Source organism: Pongo abelii, chromosome 19, assembly GCF_028885655.2.
Source record: "Pongo abelii isolate AG06213 chromosome 19, NHGRI_mPonAbe1-v2.0_pri, whole genome shotgun sequence".
In the NCBI taxonomy this organism is placed as follows: Eukaryota; Metazoa; Chordata; class Mammalia; order Primates; family Hominidae; genus Pongo; species Pongo abelii.
The window spans coordinates 70,355,978-70,373,415 of NC_072004.2; the positions used below are offsets into that span (position 1 = coordinate 70,355,978).

The 17,438-nt window shown below is 53.0% G+C and overlaps 1 protein-coding gene and 1 non-coding gene across 2 annotated transcripts in view; one reads left to right on the plus strand and one right to left on the minus strand.

Moving 5' to 3' along the window:
* The window catches only part of THRA (thyroid hormone receptor alpha), a 30,119-nt gene extending 12,785 nt beyond the window's left edge, over window positions 1-17,334 (plus strand). The window contains exons 3-9 of the mRNA XM_024234932.3: window positions 1,233-1,300; window positions 1,870-1,970; window positions 8,169-8,316; window positions 8,955-9,160; window positions 11,052-11,198; window positions 12,944-13,202; window positions 13,908-17,334. Of these exons, the coding sequence (XP_024090700.1) occupies window positions 1,233-1,300; window positions 1,870-1,970; window positions 8,169-8,316; window positions 8,955-9,160; window positions 11,052-11,198; window positions 12,944-13,202; window positions 13,908-14,158 (1,180 nt within the window). The 3' untranslated portion in view covers window positions 14,159-17,334. The remainder of the gene's footprint in view (window positions 1-1,232; window positions 1,301-1,869; window positions 1,971-8,168; window positions 8,317-8,954; window positions 9,161-11,051; window positions 11,199-12,943; window positions 13,203-13,907) is intronic.
* On the minus strand, window positions 7,003-7,075 carry TRNAV-UAC (transfer RNA valine (anticodon UAC)). The gene has a single exon. It is a non-coding gene; the product is annotated as a tRNA-Val (tRNA).
* Window positions 17,335-17,438: the final 104 nt, after the last annotated feature.

Below are 17,438 nucleotides of genomic sequence, written 5' to 3' on the forward strand. Positions count from 1 at the left end.
TCCCCTGACTGCAGCCCCTCCCCCATCACCTTCCCCTCCCCCATGTCTATGCGCCACCTTGTGGCTGTCTCTAGGACTACACCCAGAGGCTGTGCGTCTGGTGGTAACTGCTGAAGCCGCTAGCTCAACTGGGGGCCTAGGTGGCCTGAGTTCCCCTGCATCCAACCCTCTGGAAGGCGTGAGGGAGACCTGACCTTCAGCCTCGTAGGAAGTAGACAGGAGTAATCCCCAGGGGGCGTGGAGCATAGGGTTGTCTGTGACTGTGACCCTGGCCAAGGTCACTGTGTCAGTGTGTTGGGAGCTGCATCCCGCTCCAGGAGGAAGGGGCCTGCAACATGCCACACGCAGGGTGGGTGCGGGAGGTTATACAATCCTTGCATGCATGTAGAGGACTTATGTAACCTGTGTGCACTGAGGTTATGTAACATGTATGTGGAGAGCCTGGCAACATATATGTGCAGTGGCTGAGGGTTGCTAATAATACGTTGCACAGAGGGGCTCAGTCCCGGCTCTGACTCCAGCTCATGGTGTCACCAGGCACAAGTAGGGTCTCAGTTTGCTGCTCTGTTAAATGGAGGCTGTGCGGAGGGTGTAGTGTTTCCTGTTGCTGTGGGTTATTTAGCACGTGTGTATGACCTGGAGCTCAAGCAACACGTGCACACTGGGGGGATGAGGGTGGTTTTATGAGGTGCCTGTGCAGAGTGTTGTGTAACACATGGGCACATCCTAGAGGTTGTATAGCACATTTAAGAATGCCCTGAAAATTTCACAGATATGTCAGCCGTGGTGCATACTCACCATCCATGGGTTTATAGTGAAGGCTGCATGGTTATTCATCTGTGCCAGTGTTATGTTGCATATGTATGTGTGTGTTCTAAAGGTTACATAGCTTTAAGCATATCTTAAGAATTCTTCCAGCGTATTTGTCATGTACTGAAAGATGAGGATGTCCTGCGGATTATGGGTGCTTCAGGTCTTCTGGCGGGTGAATGTGTGTGTGTTGGGGCTCTAGAATATGCTTGTGCCACAGCCAAGCCCCTTATCTCTCTCTCCTGCAACTTCCAGATAACTGGACCCTTTTAAGCATTGTCAGCTGACCCTGGGGGGTGGGAGGTAGAATGAGGACACAAAATGGAAAGAATCAGGCCTTGGGGGATTGTATAAGCCTCTCGGATGAGAAAGGGGCTGCCCGAAGACTGCTCTGTGATTCTGCCCACTTTGCCTCCATCCAGTGCCAGGTCACCAGATGGAAAGCGAAAAAGAAAGAACGGCCAATGTTCCCTGAAAACCAGCATGTCAGGTGAGGCTGGCTGTGCCTGCCCCTTCTCCACGTCCCCAACCCCACCAAACCCAGCCAGGGCTCCTCTGGACCTGGACGTGGAACAGTAGTTCCTGTGTTCCCTGCGGGGAGCCTCCTAGAGGGCTTGGGATGGACTTGTCTGGGGGTGAGAAAGGTGATGTGGGATGTGCCCAGCTTTTATGGGTGGATTAGGTCATGAAGGCCTCTTCCCTCTTCCCCTAATACCCTCGTCTGAGGCCCCACCAGAATCAGGGCCTGTGCTGAAGGACTGAGGGGCTGTATTATCCCCAGTGAGCAGCTGACATTTATTTTTCCCTCTCCACCATCCTCTGCCTTGTAGATAGATCAAGAAGAGAGCCCTGAATGGACAGTCAGAAGAACTGAGATTCTTCATACTCTTAGGGCAGAGATGGACAGGTTCACCTCGTGTCTCTCTAGGATTCTACCAGGGAGGCTGGGCTAGGAGAGGGGCCAGAAACAAAAAGTTGAGGGATGGGGAAAAGTGTGAGAGCCTCTCTGCTGGGACTCCAAGCCATGCCTACCTTCCTCCATCCTTTCCTTCCTCCCAGGGTATATCCCTAGTTACCTGGACAAAGACGAGCAGTGTGTCGTGTGTGGGGACAAGGCAACTGGTTATCACTACCGCTGTATCACTTGTGAGGGCTGCAAGGTATGGAAGCTACCTCCTGCCCCTCCCCTGCCACCTGAGCCCCCATATTACTCCCTATGTCACCTAAAGCCCACCTGTTAGGTCATCACTTTTTTTTTTTTTCTTTGAGACGGAGTCTCACTCTTGTCCCCCAGGCTGGAGTGCAGTGACGCGATCTTGGCTCACTGCGACCTCCGCCTTCAGGTTCAAGTGATTCCCCTACCTCAGCCTCCCGAGTAGCTGGGATTACAGGCATGCACCTCCACACCCAGCTAATTTTTTTGTATTTTTAGTAGAGACGGGGTTTCACTGTGTGGCCAGGCTGGTCTCGAACTCCTGATCTCAGGTGATCTGCCCGTCTCGGCCTCCTAAAGTGCTGGGATTACAGGCGTACCTGCCTGGTTACTTTCTCTTCGCTTCTCTTATTCATTCATTTGCTCATTCATAACTCCTCCTCTGCCACTCACAGGAAAATTGCCTAACTTCTTCGAGCCTTAGTTTCAGTTTCTTCATCTATAAAATGAGGATAATCATTCTCTCTACCTTATAGCATTGTTGGGAGAATTAAATATGTTGGAGATAATTCACTTGAAGTGTTTAAAACAGTGCCATTGGGTGCTGTGGCTCATGCCTAAAATCCCAGCCCTTTGGGAGGGAGGCCAAGGCGGGAGCATCCCTTGATCCCAGGAGTTTGAGACCAGCCTGGCTAACACAGTGAGACCCTGTCTCTACAAAATTAAAGAAATTAGCTGGGTGTGCTGCCACATGCCTGTGGTCCCAGCTACTCAGGAGGCTGAGGTGGGAGACTGCTTGAACCCAGAAGGTCAGGGCTGCATTGAACGGTGGTGGCGCCACTGCACTCCAGCCTGGATGACAGAGCAAGATTCTGTCTCAAAATAAAATAATAAAATATAAAAAATAAAATAGTGCCATGCGCATAAGAAGCATTTGATAAATGCCAGCCATCACCCATTCATTCAGTGTATTATTAGGTGTGAGAGTGTAGTACGTACTCTGCCCTCAAGCTGCTCACAGCCTGTCAGAGAGAAAGACACAACTTGAAACAAACATCAGTGTTATTCAAAATGTGGTTCATGGACCACCTGTCCTACTAGTTAAAATGCAGATTCCCAGCCTTCATCTTTTTTTTTTTTTTTTTTTTTTTGAGGCGGCATCTCGCTCTGTTGCCCAGGTTGGAGTGCAATGGTGTGATCTCGGCTCACTGCAACCTCCGCCTCCCGGGTTCAAGCAATTCTCCTGCCTCAGCCTCCTGAGTAGCTGGGACTACAGGCACCCACCACCACGCCCAGCTAACTTTTATGTTTTTAATAGAGACGGGGTTTCACCAAGTTGGCCAGGATGGTCTCGATCTCTTGACCTCGTGATCTGCCCACCTTGGCCTCCCAAAGTGCTGGGGTTACAGGCGTGAGCCACTGCGCCCAGCCTGCCCAGGCTTCATCTTAACCCTGCTCACTCAGAGCCCTTTTGTGGAGCCCAGGAATCTTCCTTTTAACAGAATCCCAGAGTGTTTCCAATGCACCTGAAAGAGCGAGAGCCAGTACTAGGGGTGTAGTGGGAGCTGGGAGCACAGAGGAGAAGAGGACAGCAGGTTCTTCCAGGCAGAGGGGATGACAAGGTCATAGACTTTGGGAGACCTAATTGTTTTGTTTTGTTTTTTTTGAGACGGAGTCTCGCTCTCTTGCCCAGGCTGGAGTGCAGTGGTGCAGTCTTGGCTCACTGCAACCTCCACCTCTCGGGTTCAAGCAATTCTCCCTGCTTCAGCATGGGTAGCTGGGATTACAGGCACCTGCCACCAAACCTGGCTAATTTTTGTATTTTTAGTAGAGATAGGGTTTCGCCATGTTAGCCAGGATGATCTCGAACTCCTGACCTCAGGTGATCTGCCTGCCTCTGCCTCCCAAAGTGCTTGAGAGGCCTAATTAGATTTCACTTTGATCATTTCAGCCTGGATAGCCTTTCCAGGATCACCTCCTAAAAATGCAAGGCCTTCCAAGAAACAGAATTATTTAAATCCCAGCACTTTGGGAGTCCAAAGGTAACCTGAGGTTACCGCACCCGGTGGCACTGTTTTAAACACTTCAAGTGAACTATCTCATTTAATTCTCCCAACAGTGCTATAAGGTAGATAAAATGATTATCCCCATTTTATAGATGAAGAAACTGAGACTCAGAGAAGTTAGGCAATTTTCTTGTGAGTGACAGAGGAGGGATTATGAATGAGCAAATGAATGAATGAGTAAGGTCAGGAATTTGAGACCAGCCTGGCCAACATGGTAAAAGCCTGTCTCTACTAAAAATACAAAAATTGGCTGGGCGTAGTGATGTACACCTATAATCCCAGCTACTTGGGAGGCTGAGGCAGGAGAATCTCTTGAACCTGGGAGATGGAGGTTACAGTGAGAGCGGAGATTAAGTCACTGTACTCCAGCCTGGGTAACAGAGCGATACTCTGTCTCAAAATAAAAAGAAAAGAAACAGAATTATTTATATGTTAAAGGCCAGGTTTAGTAGCTCAGGCCTGTAATCCCAACACTTTAGGAGGCCAAGGTGGGAGGATTGCTTGAGCCCAGGAGTTTAAGAACAGACTGGGCAACATAGTGAGACCCTGTCCATACAAAAAAAATTTTTAAAGTAGCCAGGCATGGTGGTGCACTCACACCTGTGGTCCCAGCTACTCAGGCAGCTGAGGTAGGACGATCACTTGATGCTGGGAGGTCGAAGCTGCTGTGAGCTGTGATTAAGCCATTGCACTCCAGCCTGGGCAACAGAACAAGACCCTGTCTTAAAAAAAAAAAAAAGGAAAAAAGTTTAAGGCTTGAAGTTTCTCTCTCTTTCTTGATGTCAACCAAACCAAGACCATGAGGGATTTAGAGTTCCCTAGCAGAAGCAATACAATCCTTCTGGAAGCAATACAAACAGTGTAGCATAGAGAAAGGATCTTTCACTCTCACGGACATCTGAGTCCCAGGGAAGCACCCTGAAAAGACAGAGATGCCTTGGCCCCACCCTTGGAGAGTTTGATTTTGTAGTTCTGGAGTGAGGCCTAGGAATCTGTATCTTTGGTAGGTGCCTTTGGTGATTTTTTTTTTTTTTTTTTCAAGACGGAGTCTCACTCTGTCACCCAGGCTGGAGTGCAGTGGTACGATCTTGGCTCACTGCAACCTCTGCCTCCCAGGTTCAAGCACTTGTCCTGCCTCAGCCTCCTGAGTAGCTGGGATTACAGGTGCCCACCACCACACCCAGCTAATTTTTTGTATTTTTAGTAGAGACGAGGTTTCACGATGTTGGCCACGCTGGTCTCGAACTCCTGACTTCGTGATCCACCCACCTCAGCCTCCCAAAGTGCTGGGATTACAGGCGTGAGCCACCGCACTCGGCTGCCTTTGGGATTGTAATGCCCCCTGGAATCTGAGAGCTCAGACGTTGGTGTCCCATACCTGAGGCCCAGTTCTGACTCTGCTGCCCACCGGCCACATGACTTTGGGCAAATTGCTTCATCTCACCAAGCTTCAGCTTCCTTGTCTGCAAAGTGGAGGCAGTAACAGTTCCTACCTCATAGGGTTGTCCGGAGAGTTCACTGTGATGTTCCATGAAAGACAAGGCTTATCTTTTGGGTTTTTGTTTTTGTTTTGTTTTGTTTTTAGTGGGGTCTCTGTCACCCAGGTTGGAGTGCAGTGGTGTGATCATAGCTCACTGCAGCCTTGACCTCCTGGGCTCAAGCAATCCTAAGCAATCCTCCAACCTCAGCCTCCAGAGTAGCTGGGATTATAGGTGCACGCCACAACCCCTGGCCAATTTGTGTGTTTTTAGTAGAGATGGGGTTTTGCTATGCTGGACAGGCTGGTCTTGATCTTGAACTCCTGGCCTCAAGTGATCTGCCTGCCTCGGCCTCCCAAAGTGCTGGGATTACAGGTGTGAGTCGTTGCACCTGGCCAGCAAGGCTTATGTTTACTAAATGACTGACACATTGTAAACATGAAAAAATACTAATTCTTCATATTATTGCAATCATCTTGAGTTTTGAGGTGTTTCCTTTAAAATAAAGGTGAGGCTGGGTGTGGTGGCTCACGCCTGTAATCCCAGCACTTTGGGAGGCTGAGGTGGGCAGATCACCTGAGGTCAGGAGTTCGAGACCAGCCTGGCCAACATGGTGAAACCCCATCTCTATAAAAATACAAAAATTAGCCGGGCGTGGTGGGGGGCACCTGTAGTCCCAGCTACTCAGGAGGCTGAGGCTGGAGAATCGCTTTTACCTGGGAGGTGGAGGTTGCAGTAAGCCGAGATCACACCACTGCACTCCAGCCTGGGTGACAGAGTGAGACTTCATCTTAAAAAGAAAAAAAAAATTAAATTAAAAAAATAAAATAAAGGTGAATCCCAATGTAGAGAATCGAAATGTTTCTCTTCCCCTACTAGAGTTCATACTCAGTCCCTTTCCTTGACTTTTTTGGCTCCCCTGTTTTATGAATTCCACATGCATGGACAACAGGCAACATATATGAGAATGGTTTTGGGGTCAGTGTTGTTTTTGAAGTCATTTAGCAAAATGGAAAATGAGGTTTTACTTGGATTTCCTTTTTTTTTTTTTTTTGAGACAGAGTTTCTCTCTTGTTGCCCAGACTAGAGTGCAATGGCACAATCTTGGCTCACCGCAACCTCTGCTTCCCAGGTTCAAGCAATTCTCCTGCCTCCCGAGTAGCTGGGATTACAAGCATGTGCCACCATGCCCGGCTAATTTTTTCTTTTTTTTTCTTTTTTGAGATGAAGTCTCACTCTTGTCACCCAGGCTGGAGTGCAATGCAAGCTCCGCCTCCTGGGTTCAAGCGATTCTCCTGCCTCAGCCTCCCGAGTAGCTGGGATTACAGGAGCAGGCCCAGCTAATTTTTGTATTTTTAGTAGAGATAGGGTTTCACCATGTTGGCCAGGCTGGTCTTGAACTCCTAACTTCAGGCAATCTGCCCGCCTGGGCCTCCCAAAGTGCTGGGATTACAGGCATGAGCCACCGCGCCCGGCCAAGGGGTGCACCCCACCATGGTTCCACTGGGGCTCGAACCCAGGACCCTCTGCATGTAAAGCAGACGTGATAACCGCTACACAATAGTACCGCATGCTTTTTTTTTTTTTTTTTTTGAGACGGAGTCTCGTTCTGTTGCCCAGGCTGGAATGCAGTGGCGCAATCTTGGCTCACTGCAACCTCTGTGTCCTGGGTTCAAGCAGTTCTCTGCCTCAGCCTCCTGAGTAGCTGGGATTACAGGCACCCACCACCACGCCTGGCTAATTATTTTTTTTATTTTTTTTATTTTTTTGATACGGAGTCTTGCTCTGTCACCCAGGCTGGAGTGCAGTGGCGCGATCTTGGCTCCTGGCAAGCTCCACCTCCCGGATTCACACCATTCTCCTGCCTCAGCCTCCCGAGTAGCTGGGACTACAGCGCCCGCCACCATGCCTGGCTAATTTTTTTGTATTTTTAGTGGAGATGGGGTTTCACCGTATTAGCCAGGATGGTCTTGATCTCCTGGCCTGGTGATCCGCCCGCCTCAGCCTCCCAAAGTGCTGGGATTACAGGCATAAGCCACTGCGCCCGGCCTACGCCTGACTAATTTTTATACTTTTAGTAGAGACAGGGTTTCACCATGTTGGCCAGGGTGATCTTGAACTCCTGACCTCATGATCCACCCGCCTCGGCCTCCCAAAGTGCTGGGATTATAGGCGTGAGCCACTGCACCCAGCCTCATGCTCGGCTAATTTTGAATTTTTAGTAGAGACAGGGTTTCTTCATGTTGGTCAGGCTGGTCTCGAACTCCCGGCCTTGGTTGATCTGCCCACCTCGGCCTCCCAAAGTGTTGGGATTACATGCGTGAGCCACTGCGCCCGGCGACTTGGATTTCCAAAGCTGCTGTTCCTTAAGGCCTCACATTATCCCAGGTTCAAAGCTGCCTGCTCTAGACATCATTCCTACCTCGGCCACAAACACTACCCAGGCACCCCCAACCCCTCAGCAGCCTGGGGGCTGAGGGCATATATTTCTTAGGTCCTTGAGCCCAGTAATCTTGGGCTCGTGGTGTTAGGAGGATGCCAAGTCCCCTCACTGATCTTGCCTTCCTTGCTCTCCACCCCTGACCCCTAGTAAACTGCATGGTTGGTTCAGGAAGGGGAAGCCATGTCATGATCACAGCGCTCCATCTCCCCCAACCCCAGGGCTTCTTTCGCCGCACAATCCAGAAGAACCTCCATCCCACCTATTCCTGCAAATATGACAGCTGCTGTGTCATTGACAAGATCACCCGCAATCAGTGCCAGCTGTGCCGCTTCAAGAAGTGCATCGCCGTGGGCATGGCCATGGACTGTAAGGGGCCCAGGGGGAGGGAATAGAGCCAGGTGGCTTGGGGTGGGGATGAGTTCTGGGAGGGCAGCTTCCTTCCAGGGTACCCTCAGAGCCCACAGGGCAGAGTGGCAATCCAGTCTGGGTCAGGCTGAGGGCAGAATGTTCAGTGTCTTGGTCCCTGCTGTCCTCCTTCCTGCGCAAAAGGAAACAGGATCCCTGTGTGGGCCCCAGTGCCTACCTGCCTTACAACACTCGAGGGCCTTAGAGAGGGAGTTGTTTGGTAGAAAGAGCTCCTGGGCACCCACTCTAGCACACTGTTCTTGACTCCCAGCGAAGGCACCCCACTTCTAGATGAGACAGGGCATCTTCCATTGGCTGGGGATTGGGTGGCAGGATCTTCGAGTAACCACTGTCACCATAATCTGTTAGACCAGAACATGATATTCATCTGGATCAGCCCAAACTGTTGTTGACATGGTCCCGGGGATTAATCATGATCCGGGTTGTGCTGCCCAACTGCTAGGTGATTTGGGAAGTCATTTAGCCTCCATGGCCCTCGGTTTCTCCAACCTGTACTCTAGGAAGAGTAGTTTCCAGGAGCATTATGGAAAGGGGATGGAGAGTGCCATGCATCGGACCTTGTGCCTCTCTGTTCACAGTGGTTCTAGATGACTCGAAGCGGGTGGCCAAGCGTAAGCTGATTGAGCAGAACCGGGAGCGGCGGCGGAAGGAGGAGATGATCCGATCACTGCAGCAGCGACCAGAGCCCACTCCTGAAGAGTGGGATCTGATCCACATTGCCACAGAGGCCCATCGCAGCACCAATGCCCAGGGCAGCCATTGGAAACAGAGGCGGAAATTCCTGGTAAGGAGAAAGGAGGCATGGGGAGAGCAGTAGCCAGGTGGCAGGGAGAGGAGACTGAGCTCGGAGTCTTGCCTCCTCCAGGAAGTCTTCTTAGTGTAATCCAACCCAAAATACATACCCTTCACACTTTTGCTGTCCAGATTTTATATACTTGTGTTTGTGTCCTTGCTGTCTGGACTGTGTCTACTCCATCCAACTGGGAGCTCCATGAGGACAGGGCCTTGCCTTCCTCATCGAATTTCCAGGGAGCGAGGGTGACCTTTCTTCTTTTTCCTGCCCATAGTGACTGGGAGGAGAGGGTAAGGATACAGTTATGTCATAGTATTTTTGAGCACCTGCTGGGTGCCAGGCATTGTGTTAGGCCCTGGTCAAGCTAGTTGCTAAGTAAATGATGAGTTTGGGACCAGGTGCAGTGGCTCATGCCTGTAATCCCAGCAATTTGTGAGACCAAGGTGGTAGGATCGCTTGAGCCAAGGAGGTTGAGACCAGTCTGGGTGACATACAGAGATCCCACCTCTATGAATAATTTTTTTTTTTTTTTATACGGAGTCTCACTCTCACCCAGGCTAGAGTGTAGTGGCAAGATCTCGGCTCACTGCAACCTCCGCCTCCTGGGTTCAAGCGATTCTCCCGCCTCAGTCTCCTGAGTAGCTGGGATTACAGGCACCGGCCACCATGCCTGGCTAATTTTTGTGTTTTTAGTAGAGACAGGGTTTCACCATGTTGGCCAGGCTGGTCTTGAACTCCTGACCTCAAGTGATCCACCCGCCTCGGCCTCCCGAAGTGCTGTGATTACAAGGTGTGAGCCACCATGCCCACCCTTTACGAATAATTTTTTTTAGATGGAGTTTCGCTCTTGTTGTCCAGGCTGGAGTGCAGTGGTGCAATCTTGGCTCACCGCAACCTCTACCTCCTGGCTTCAAGCGATTCTCCTGCCTCAGCTTCCCAAATAGCTGGGATTACAGGCGTGCGCCACCACGCCCGGCTAATTTTGTATTTTTAGTAAAGACGGTGTTTCTCCATGTTGGTCAGGCTTGTCTGAACTCTCAACCTCAGGTGATCTGCCTGCCTTGGCCTCCCAAAGTGCTGGGATTACAGGTGTGAGCTACTGCTCCCGGCCTCTCTACGAATAATTTTAAAATTAGCTGGGCATGGGGGTGTGTGCCTGTGGTCCCAGCTACTCGGGAGACTGAGGCAGGAGGATCCCCTAAGCCTGGGAGGTCGAGGCTGCAGTAAGCCATGATTACACCACTGCACTCCAGCCCAGGCAACAGAGCAAGACCCTCTCTCAAAAAAAAAATGGTCAGTTTGGGAGGAGATGGACAGTTGGCTATACGTGGTGAAGGAAGGCAGAAAACCAGCACCTGGTTCATGGTGGAGCATGCCGGGGGGTGGACAGTGCACACTGTTAAGGGCACAGGCTCTGATTCCAAGCAGATGTGTAACAGTCACAAGTCAGACTGCCCAAGTTCAAACCCTGGTCCTACCACTTGCTGGTCATATGACTTTAACCTTATTATTTAGCTGTCCCATGCCTCAGTTTCCACATCTGTGAAATGGTGATTATTATAATTATTCCTTTTAGGATTATGGTCAGGATTAAATGAGATAAGACATGTAAAACATGTAGCCTGATGCCTGATCATATATTAAGTATTCAGACATTATAGCTGCTACTACTGTTATTACCGTTATTATTATTAGCTGACTTGGAGCTCTGGTTCTGGTCTATTCTCTGCTCAAGATGAAGGAAAAGCTTTGGGGCTGGGACTCAGGCACCGGTGGCCCCTCTTCCCCAAGCTGCCTTGGAGCTCCCCCTGGTGGGCAGGGAGCCTCAGTGAGAGGCTGAAAGGGGTCTGCGGCCCCAGCTGACCCCCATCTTTCTCTCTAGCCCGATGACATTGGCCAGTCACCCATTGTCTCCATGCCGGACGGAGACAAGGTAGACCTGGAAGCCTTCAGCGAGTTTACTAAGATCATCACCCCGGCCATCACCCGTGTGGTGGACTTTGCCAAAAAACTGCCCATGTTCTCCGAGGTAAGTGGCAGAAGCGGGGAGAGATGTAGTGCTGTGTTGGAGGGAAACCTGCTCCCCCGGTCACCCAGTACAGGCTCATCTGAGGTTCTCTGGACAAGGAGCAATTCCTGTAGGTCAGCATACACTCAGCACACAGGCACACATGCAGACACATACACAGACACACCTAGCACACAGATGCATACACAGACACACACACATACACACATATGCATACACATACACCCAGCAGACAGGCACACATGCAGACACATACACAGACACACACACACACACACACACCTAGCACACAGATACATACACAGACACACACACATACACATACACCCAGCACACAGACACACACACAGACATACACCTAGCACACAAACACACAGATACATTGAGACACACACAAACATATACACCTAGCACACAGACACACACACACATACAGACACACACCCAGCACACAGGCACACACACAGACACACACACCTAGCACACAGACACACAGATCCATAGACACACACACACACACAGACATATACACCTAGCACACAGACACAGATACATAGACACACACCTAGCACACAGACACACACACACACACACACAGATACACCCAGCACACAGGTGCACACACACACACACCTAGCAGACACACACATAGATACATACAGACACACACACAAACAGACACACACATAGCATACAGGCACACACACAGATGCATACACGTAGCACACAGACACACATGCCTAGCACACAGACACATACACAGATACACACACCCAGCACACACACACACACCTAGTACACAGGCACACACATTCACACCCTGCACACAGACACACACACGGAGACACACACATAGCATACAGACACACAGATACATATGCAAACACACATACACCTAGCACAGAAACACACAAATACATACACAGACACACACCCTCCAAGCACACACACAGCACACAGACACACATACACAGATACACACAGACACATACACACCCAGCACACAGACACACGCCAAGGTCTGGCTGCTCTAAGAAATCAGCCGGCTCCAAGTGCTCCCCTCCACAGCCCCTCATCCTTCAAGTCTATACGGCCACCCAACTCCAGGCAGCCTGAAAGTTCTCATTTTCCAGAGCACTAGTGCTGGAGACAGGCTGCCCTACTAGCCATGTGACCTGGGGCAAGTTACCTCCATCCCCTGTGCCTCAGTGTTCCCATCTGGAGTGGGCTGGGGATAATGATGGGCGCTAACTCACAGGCATAATTTTTTTTTCTTTTTTGAGATGGAGTCTCATTCTGTCACCGAGGCTGGAGTGCAGTGACGCGATCTGGGCTCACTGCAACCTCCGCCTCCTGAGTTCAAGCAATTCTCCTGCCTTAGCCTCCTGAGTAGCTGGGACTACAGGCATGTGCCACCATGCCCAGCTAATTTTGTCTTTTTAGTAGAGATGGGGTTTCACCATGTATGTTGGCCAGGCTGGTCTCGAACTCCTGACCTCAAGTGATCCACCCGCCTTGGCCTCCCAAGTGCTGGCATTATAGTCGTGAGCCACTGCGCTGGGCCTCACAGGCATAATTGTGAGGCTTAAATGGAATAGGGCATGCACATGGCCCAACACAAGGTCAGCCGTTCAGAGTCCGTGGGGGCCTCGCGGGTCTCACGGCTCCCGGAGGACACTCTAGGGGAGACTCAAAGACGCGGGGAGGGGTATGCTGAGTGCTCCTGTGGCCCTGCTGCTCCACAGCTGCCTTGCGAAGACCAGATCATCCTCCTGAAGGGGTGCTGCATGGAGATCATGTCCCTGCGGGCGGCTGTCCGCTACGACCCTGAGAGCGACACCCTGACGCTGAGTGGGGAGATGGCTGTCAAGCGGGAGCAGCTCAAGAATGGCGGCCTGGGCGTAGTCTCTGACGCCATCTTTGAACTGGGCAAGTCACTCTCTGCCTTTAACCTGGATGACACGGAAGTGGCTCTGCTGCAGGCTGTGCTGCTAATGTCAACAGGTACCTGCTGATTGGTCGGGAGGGCTCAGAAGCTTCCAGGGGTCCCAGAGATTGGCTGGACCCTGGGCCTGTTGCTCAACTCCCTCCTGAATCTTCTTCTGGGCTACCTCTCTGTCACCTGGGCCATCCCCTGTCCCCTGTTCCTTGCTCTGTCACCCACTTCTCACTCGTTCCCCAGGCCCATCTCTTGCCTCCCCATCCCTGCTCTGTGCCTTTTCCTGTCTTTGTCTCCTTCCTTCTCACTGCCCCGTCCCTCTGTCACTCACATTCCCCTTTGTTCCCCACTCCCCACTTTGTTCTCAGCCACCTTCCATTCCCCCATCCCTCCTCTGTCTCCCAGTCCCATCTCTTACCCCTCAGTCCCCTCCCTACCCCCATCTGCACCCCGTCTCTCTGACCACCAACCTCAGTCCTCCTCACTCCAAGGCTCCTCTCTCTCCCCCAGCCCCTGGCCTGTCCCTCTGTCCTCCTTGCGTTGCCCCCTCCCCCCAGTACCCCCCTGCCCCTCTCCACTTCCCAGCTGCCTCCCTCTCCCTGTGCTTCTCCTGTCCACGTCCCTCAGGAAGAGCTTCTCCCCTCCCCTCCCCCAGCCTCTCTGCCTCTATCTCCCCTCTAGTCCTTTCTTCCCACGCCCCCACACCTCACCCTCCCCATCTCCAGGCCTTCGGCCAGCCCCTCGCCCCTCACGTCCCTCTTCCCCCACAGACCGCTCGGGCCTGCTGTGTGTGGACAAGATCGAGAAGAGTCAGGAGGCGTACCTGCTGGCGTTCGAGCACTACGTCAACCACCGCAAACACAACATTCCGCACTTCTGGCCCAAGCTGCTGATGAAGGTGACTGACCTCCGCATGATCGGGGCCTGCCACGCCAGCCGCTTCCTCCACATGAAAGTCGAGTGCCCCACCGAACTCTTCCCCCCACTCTTCCTCGAGGTCTTTGAGGATCAGGAAGTCTAAAGCCTCAGGCGGCCAGAGGGTGTGCGGAGCTGGTGGGGAGGAGCCTGGAGAGAAGGGGCAGAGCTGGGGGCTGAGGGAGACCCCCCCACACCCCTTCTCTCCTTCCTCTCGTCCTTGGATAGATTCAGCTCCCACACACACACCCGCACTGCCCAGGTCCCTCCTCAGACCTCCAGCCCTGGGACAGGGCAAACAAATGAACTTGCTATGGAAAGGACAGTGTGGGAGGCTGGGGGAGCCGTGTCCTGCAGTTCCCAGGACCCCATCCTCTCAGAAGGTAGGGGAAGGGCGGGAGGACTGAGAGGGGACAAGCCACCGTGACCGTAGGGGAAGGAGGAATGTGGGCTGGGGGAAGATGCCCTCAACTCACCCCCTACACACACGAGAGAGAGCCCCCCACCCAGTTCCTTGGCCTAGGTCTCCCCTCCAGGCTGAGGGCCTCTCTACTTCCCCAGATGCCTGGGTGCAAAGAACGGCTTGGCTTGGCTCCTCCCCTGGAGGTTAAAATTTATAGTCATTCTAACTGCACTTTGGAAACCAAGCAAGGGGAGAAGACAAATGAAGAAAAACTAGACAGAGAGAAAAATACAAAAAAAGAGAGAGCGAGCGATAGAGAGAGATGATATTAAGTTATTAACTGAGGCTGACCAGAGGGGAGGACCCCCCCATTACCACCCCATGCACTTTGCGAGCTGCCCCTTCTTCCCCCACATCAGAGAGAAATGCCCCCACACCAGAGCCCCAAGGGTAGGGCTGCCGATCAGAGCTGTGAGTTAACACAACAGGGTCCTGGCCACCCCCCTTGCCATACCCCGCCCTCTGTGCCCCTTTGGCACCCCCCAACCCTAGTATGTCCTCTGCTTTCTGCCACTCGTGCCCGCTGAGTTCCATCTACCTCTCATGCTGGATGCCAGCTGGCCCCTCACCAGCCTGCCCTGCTGCCCACACAGCTCCCCTTTAAGTGCCCAGCCCTAGGGGCCTCTCCCCGTCCACCTCCTCCTTCCACACCTTGGCACCCACCCAGGAAAAACTGTGGCTCCAGCTCCTACCCTCCTCATATCCTGCAGTATTAGCTAGAAACCGGATGCTGCTGCATTGGTGGGGGCGGGGGTAGGGGCGGGGGGCAGGAGGGCTGTGCGTGAGCGTCTCCCAGAACCCTCCACCCCTTTAGCACTCTGTTTCCCTGTTTCCCATCTGTCTTCTGGGCTCTCTCTAACCTCTGCCCTCCTCCCCTGCTCCTACTCACTGCACTAACTCTGGGCTGGCAGGCACCAGAATGGGGGTGTTTAGATAAGTGACACTTAGTTGGGGCCCCAGGGGAGGAGTGGTCGGTGCTCCTTTTTCTTTAAAGCTCTTTTGGCCAGCTGCCCCTCTGCCCCGGGACCCCTTCCCCTCTTCTTTTCTCTAATTCAGGGACTTTGGCTTGAGCCCCTCTCGCCCTCCTGGTGAGGGTGCTCTGTTGGTCTGCACTTGGGTGAGCTGTCCTCCTCCCCCTCCCTGTGGCTGCCGCCCACTCCTCAGGGGAGAGAGGGAGAGAGGAGGTGGTCCTCCCATGGGAGCAGGAGGTGGGGGTGGGACAGAGCAGACCAGAGGGCGCTGGGCTCAGGGCTGCATGTCGGCAGGGATGGATGGGTGGACACAGATGCCCCCGGAAGCCATGGGGATTGGGGCAGGGGGTGGGGGGAGGGGTGCCAGGGCTTCCTGCACTTTGCACTATTGGGGCAAAAATGTCTTAAGCAGTGGGGAACCTGCCACCCCACCCTGACCCTCAGCCTGCCACAGCCCCCTACACACACAAACACACACACACACACACACACGTACATGCACACACGGACATGGGAAGGCAATGCTATGCTGCCCGTCAGGGCACTGTCCTTCCCCCATTGTTCAGGTGTTTCCAACAGGGGTGGAGGGCCTGGAGGAGCACCCGCTGTCACCTGTGCATGTGCCTGTCCCACCCTGCTGGGGCCTCAGGCTGCCCGCGCTGTCTTTGTCTCTATCCTCTCTCTCTCTCCTGGAGTACTGAATCCTGTATTACTCCAGTCCCATGGGTAGGCCCTCTTGTACCTTCCTACCACGCCTGGGGGCCCAGTGGAATTCCTGACCTGTCTGCTGTCTTCCCCATCCCTCCATCCCCACCCCAACCCCTCCATCCCCATTCTCAGCCATGGACACGGCAGAGAAAAGGCCTTGAAGAGCCTTAGCCGCTTATAGGCACTTGGGACTCCCCCACCCTCCCCAATCATATGAGCTGTGATCCCATCCTCCCCAGACCCCTCCCTTCCCCCTCGGTGATGTGGGGTGTATGTGTGCGTTCCTCTGCGTGAATGTGTGAGTGAGTACACATGGTAGGGGAGGAGCCAGGGCGACTCAGGAGTGCCACGCACCTGCTCTAGAGCGGCAGCTGTCCCAGTCCCTGCTGTGGAAGTGGGGGACAGGGCCCTCTCCTGGGGGCCATTGGTGCTAATGAGGGGGATGGCCTTGATGTGGGTGCTCAGCACGCCTCCCCCAGTATTGGCCCGGGGCACTAGGGCAGGCAGGGTGGAGCAGCAGGTGCAGTATCGGTGGGAGGACGGGTTGCTGGGAATAGGACGAGGGGGCCAGGCCAGGACAAGGGGGTGCCAGAGCCATGACCACTACCCCGCCCCCACCACCCGCCTCTCCATCTCAGTATTGCCCCTCCCATCACTCATAACACACATACCTCATCCAGCCTCCTCCCTGCTCAGACTTGGGGAGGGTGGGGGAGGAGCCCCTACCCCTTCTCCTGGTGGCGGGTCTGCAGGGCTGGGAGAGGGCAGGGCGTGTGAGAGAGACACCGTCCATAAGGAGGACAGTAACTCCTGCCCTGGGAACTCCTGGGCGGGGGGGAGGGGGACACTGCCCAGAGGCGCTACTGAATGTATGAGAAGCTGGTGCTGGGCTGGGGGGAGGGGGGTTGTGGCCAGAAACAGGGAAGGAGGTAGGTCTCTTCCCCAGGGAGGGGTGGGACCGGCAGGGGTGACTTGAGGGGCTCCTACTCCTGCCCCACGTTGACAATCAGTATGTCTGTTATGTGCGATTTTTCACCCCGTTGTGTTTTGGGTCAGGATTTTAAAGAAAGATATTTTTATGGTAATTGTTGCTCGTCTATTTTACTATATATTTATGTAATAAATATATGATGAAAATAACCCCCTTGGGCACCCCCCTTAGACTTGTGTGCTGTTTCCCTATATCCTCCCATCTGCTGGCAGAGTACCCACCCCACAAACTGACCAGATGGAGAGGTGGCCCC